General features: G+C 34.2%; 1 protein-coding gene across 1 annotated transcript; it reads right to left on the bottom strand.

The window, feature by feature from the left end:
• Positions 1 to 1,790: 1,790 nt before the first annotated feature.
• On the bottom strand, positions 1,791 to 5,289 carry LOC112092087 (serine/threonine protein phosphatase 2A 57 kDa regulatory subunit B' kappa isoform-like). The gene is made up of 3 exons (XM_024167285.1): positions 5,147 to 5,289; positions 2,803 to 4,129; positions 1,791 to 2,459 (listed from the first exon to the last, which is right to left on the bottom strand). The coding sequence occupies exons 2-3, from the start codon at positions 3,952 to 3,954 to the stop codon at positions 2,070 to 2,072; spliced, it is 1,542 nt and encodes a 513-aa protein (XP_024023053.1). The 5' UTR covers positions 3,955 to 4,129; positions 5,147 to 5,289; the 3' UTR covers positions 1,791 to 2,069.
• Positions 5,290 to 5,802: the final 513 nt, after the last annotated feature.

Below are 5,802 nucleotides of genomic sequence, written 5' to 3'. Positions count from 1 at the left end.
GAGTAAGTGTTTAGAGGTGAGAGCCAGAGACTCAGGTTTTTATTCGAGAGCCACTAATAAAAAATAAGGATTATTTTCACCGGTGTTCCATCAACTTATCATTTCCTAAACTTTTAAAACTCTTCTTTTACCCTTTTTAATTTTAAATTGATTTCACTTAACCTCCTCTATTTAAATTTCTGTTAAAAACAATAGAAAAAGGGGTTGAGTGAAGTCGTGTGATTTTTTTTTTTTTTTTGTCATTTTCCATCTATGTCAATTATAAAGGAAGATGTTAAGTGTTATTAATTCTCCCGTTTTCTTCTATCATTTTTAATGAAAATTTTAATAAAAAGATTGAGTGGAATTAATTCAAAATTCAAGTCATGAAGTAAAAGTTTTTAAAATTCATGAGGTAAATGGTTAAAAGATTAGTGGTGAGAATAATAGTTTTAACGTTATCATATCTGTTGATTCTAACAATCATATTGAGGTACCATGTAGTCTAGAAACTAAATTAATATTTTAAAACCTTTTTTGAAACATCGATTAAAGAAAAAAGAAACATAAAATTTGAGAAGAAAATGCTAAAAAAAATGAAATGATGTTTTTTGTTATTTTTGAATTTCTTGTTTTTTATTATGTTTTTAGATTATAATGACATAAACGGCATCCGATAATTTTTAAAAAATTAAGGTACTCAAATGATAATTTTTAAACTACAGGTGCTATAATAAAATAAATATTATTTTGAATAAAATGTTAAAGTTTCTTATTTTTTCTTTCATAATAATAACATTATTTTGAGTACTTTTTTTGAATTAATAGTAGGAATTTTTCTGGTAAGATTGAAAAAATTATTAATAATTATCTATTTTTTAATTTATAAATTTATATAAAAAAATTATTTATTTTACATATATTTAATTAAATCTAACTAGCCGACTTACTGAGACGGTAATTTGTTTCAAAAAAGATATTGAGATTTGTAGGAACGACAAGTGGTGGGGTGGCTGATTTTTATGAGTCAATCATGGAGGTGGAACGTGTATAAATTAAATAAATAAAAATAGGGACAGGGCAGGTCATATCAATGTGCAAGTGGGTCTCATGCATCCATTTATCTTGTTTTTTCTTTTTTCTTATTCCACCGCCCGTTTCAGCTGCTCTTTTAACTCTGGCAAAGGATTAAAAAATAAAAATTAAAAAAATTAAAAAAAAAAAAAAAAAAACTTTTGTGAAAGGACACAAGAGTAGTTGCCATCACAGCTACCCCGTGATTCATGCCACCACTAGTCTCCTAAAACATCAAAAACACTTTAAATTTTTCAGCTATTTATTTGTTTGTTGGAAATTCTCAAAGAATCCTCCACCGGTAAAAGCTGTGTAACCTTTCAATGGTCTAATATAGAGCAGTAGTTATATATCACACGCCTGTAAATTTTTAATGCAAACATGCACATGCACAATCTAATTGTTTGTCCATATCTACAGAACTTTCTCAGCACCCGTTTTATCACATCCTCTTTAGATTTTTCACTTGAGAAAGCTAGTTTCCACAAATGTCTTGCCAATCCAATGGGATTGGAGTAAAACTTGAGTAGTGTCCTATGATATCTAACCTACAAACAGCAAACTTATGCAAATGCAAGAACACAAACAATTGTCTATACATCTTTCTGATCAAATGGCTTGAAAGTACTTTTCAAGTACTATTACATTATATATTATAATATATATATATATATATCTTTTTGTGAGTCTTTAACAAAGGGTATCAGATTCAACTTATGATAGATATATAGAGGTTATAAAAACAAACAGAACTTGAGGAAATATAGTAATATACAACAGACGTTCATTGACACAATAATATTATCGCAAGCAAAAGTGCCTCTTGCAATTTCAAGGGCAGAGGGATCATTAATACAATATAACACAAATCCACTCACTAATACACACCCAATTTCTCTCTCTGTTTTTTTTTTTAATCCCAAACTCAGATTTTCAAGAACCAATATCTGATACTGCAACTAGAGCTGTCACGTTTATGGGATTGACTTGTTTACCAAATACTGTTTTTCACCAAATTAGCAGGCAACGGAGCATGTAGCTGTAGGCTTTACAGGAACTAGAAAGTTACCGGCCCCAGCAGTTGTGGTGGCGGCGGTGGTGGTGGCAGGTGGGAGACCAGCAGTGGTTTCGAGCAATTCCCATGCTAGTCTTCGCTTCTCGGCTGCATCCTTTAACCTTACACCTTCCCCCTCCAACTTGCATTGACAGGCAAGGACTAACTCCTCATCCATCTCGCAGAATACCTTCTTCACGTTAAGTGTCAAGTTTAGCACTGCTTGGTTCCAGTGATTCTGTGTATTCCGCTCTAGGGCGGGGATGACAAGCGGCAGAATCACCTGGCGGTTCTGCGTGATGAGATTAAGAATGCTCTCATTATTCCACATTAAGTGGGCTCGTTCAGCCACCTGAAAAGGGGAAGGCAAAAGCAAGCAGGAAATTAACAACTTGATCAACTAATGCCCAAAAAAGTGCATGCATACTTTAGTGAGTAGAGACATAAAGACATTTTAGTGACAATTTTTTAGTATGGAAATGGGATGATGTTGTCTTTAGGAATCCCAAGTTATCAATAAATGTTTTGTAACAGTGATGTGACAAGATAATTGTTGTCTTTCATTTGTGCCAAAGGAAAATTAACAAACTCATTTGCCACAACTTGGTACCCAAAAAAAAAAAAAAAAAAGGCAGATAACTTAGGAAACTCTAGCATTTTCCATGAAAATAACACTAGTTCAAGAGAATTAATACCTGATAATGTGAGCTACTGAGGCAGAAAGCTATTCTCCTAAATAAGGGAACCATTATCTTTTGGAACTCCACCATACTAGTCATCTCCAAAATCTCTTCCAACTCACCTAAAAACATCAACTCTTTCTGGCTATTTGTAACTGGCCAGTACTTCAACAGGCCCTTTATCACATTACTAGCCAACTTTTGATCCTTGTCTATGAATTGTATGACGCAATATGTTAACTGCTGATGATAAATTCCCACTGATTTTGGCTTGTGCAAAGGAATCAGAGCCCTCCACAAGAATATTTTGTGCTCCTCCTTGAGTGGCATTGCAAAGCCACTAATTACACTGCCAAAAATCTCCAACAGCTCCGCAATTCCATTGTGCCGTTCAGTTTCAAAGACAAAGCGATAGATGATATTGCTGACGGCTTTTCGGATAAAAGGCCTATGTACCATGCATTTTCCATAAATCCTGTGAAGAATCGTTTTCAAGCAGTCTCTTTCTCTTGGATCGTCAGAGTCAAAGAGGTCAAGTAATCTCAAAATAAACGAATGATCAATATATTTCTTTGCCATCTTCGCATCAAGTGAGGTACTGCTGACAAACCGAAGAAGCAGATCGTACACAATTTGTAGGTGCGACCAAGCAGGGTCAAACACCGGTTCCTCGTCTTCTGTTTCACCGCCAGTGCTGCTAGAGCGATACTTAGGTGGGAAAACTCTAAACAGGTTGGCTGCACACATTTTACACATCGCTGAAATTGCTGATTCCGTTAACTTTGCAGATCCAGAAGAAACAAAATCAACGAGCTCTATCAATGTGTCACGTTTAAGATCTTGCTTGACCGAATCATTGTAATCAACGACCTCACAACAAAGGTTGAGCTTACTGATAAATAGATTCTGCTTCTGCGGATTTGAGACATCTTTAAAGGATAGATGGGGTTCCACTACCTCCGCACCAGCTGTGATGCTTGCTGGGAATACCGCAGAAGACACTCGTTTAACAACATTTAACTTGCTAGAAAGAGAACTCCCACCAATTGTACATTGGAATCCATTACCCAACTTGGAGGAATTGCTGCCTGAATCACTCCCTGCCCCATCTAGCAAATCCGATTTTGGAGACTTACGAGGAAGTTTGCTTAGAATTTGTTTCAGCATGGTAGCAATGCTGCTGCCTGGATCAATAAAAATAGCAGTTTGTTTAATATGCCAAAATATCAAATGAAAACTGCTGGGGAAGGAGGATGGTCGGCAGCAGCACAGAAGTCTTCGGTTCTATATTGCTTTATAGTCTTTAAGGAAAACATCTCATTCTTCGATTGATCATCAACTCCTGATAACAGGCAAGGAATTATCCACATGTTGTACCATAAGTATCGATAAAATTCAAGCTAAGTACTTGGACAAAAATCATTCAAAAGCGATATGAAACATTTCAGTACTGAAAAAGGAAGGCATAGAACACCATTTAACAAGAGATTATAGGAAAGTTGGAACAAAATTTGTTTTTACCCTCAGAAAAGAGGAAATGACAGTAATGAGATATATAGAAATGATAAAGAAACAAGATTTACAATCAACTTTTGAGGCTACAGATCCAGAAGTAGAAAGCCCCTGCTTAGTATTATTTTCTGCAGTATAGGGGCATCATGAACCATCATGATCAATATCAACCAACAAAACACTTCTATACAGGCAATTCTAGCGTCTTCTTTTCCTACTTAATTGTTTGTAATGTTTCAAAAAATTAGAATATCTTTCGCTGACAAGAACTCTTGATTACAAATATCATGGGATCATTTTCAACATCAGCACATTTCTTTCTCAAAACATAAACCAAAGAAACAAAAAACCAAAGTCTGAAGTAAAAGAATTGAGAGTTTCTACCTTCTAATGGCATTGTACAGCACAGACTAACCCAGATCAAACTTGGTCCAATTCTTTTAAACCATGAACAAATTTTTTCAAATACAACACTCTTTTGAACTTGAGATGAGAATAAAAAGTCAATGAGCTAAACAGAAAGCCAAAAATTTCAACCAATTAACAACACTAGTCACAGAAGTCAAATTGGTCAGTACAAACCAGATCTGGGACTAGAAACCAGAACAAGACAGAAGAAACACCAAGGATCTAAAACAATCGGAGTGGTAGATAAAAGCCCAGATGGAAAATTCTCATAAAAAGTATGAAACTTTGAGAAGGAATCTTAACTGAACCCATGATCTTAACAATGCAATATAATCACACTTTTATGTTCAGGAACAGGAAAAGCAAATCTGTGCAAGTAAGCTAAAGTGGCCATTCAGCGAGAGAAATAAAGGAAGATGAAGAGATTATAAAAAAATACCTGATTTTGAGCTTGTGGGCAAGAGTGAATTCACAAGAAGAGAGCTTTTAGCGAAGGAGAGAAGCCACAGAGAAGAAGCTCATGAGAACCTCAAAAATCCCATAATGTTTTTTTTTTATCATTATTTTATTTTTTTCCTTTTCTTTTTTGAAAGAGAGGAGAGAAGAAAAGAAAGAAGCCATTTTTACTTTTTAAAAATCATGAAAACCCAACAACAACAAAAAAAAAAAAAAAAAAAAAAAAAAAAAAAAAAAAAAAGGAAAAATAAAAAGAGAGTGTTATTATTGGGTATAGGAAAGGCCGTGTTTGGAGGGGTAAATATTGGGTGTGAAGTTGTTCTTTTTGGTATGAAAATGATGATGATGATGATGATTATATTGATTTTCTTCTATCATGAGTCCATGGAAGAAGATCAATAAGAGGTCCTCGATTGAAGAGAATAAGCGGTGTGGCATTTTCTGAGAATTGCAGGTACTACCAGTCTCCACCAACACAAGAAAAAAATAAAAAATAAAAGGTACAATTATTTATTTTAATTATTTATATTTAAATATAAAAATAGAATAAGAAAGCTTAAGATCCTTTTGCTTAGGAGGAAAAGAAGATTATTAGTAGTAATGATTATTGTGAGACTTTTTTGTTTGGCTTGGGTGGTA

Source organism: Morus notabilis, unplaced genomic scaffold (genome assembly GCF_000414095.1).
Source record: "Morus notabilis unplaced genomic scaffold, ASM41409v2 Scaffold100, whole genome shotgun sequence".
Lineage (NCBI taxonomy): Eukaryota > Viridiplantae > Streptophyta > Magnoliopsida > Rosales > Moraceae > Morus > Morus notabilis.
The sequence above is the reverse complement of the archived record's forward strand: the minus strand, read 5'-3'. Positions and strand labels throughout refer to the sequence as shown.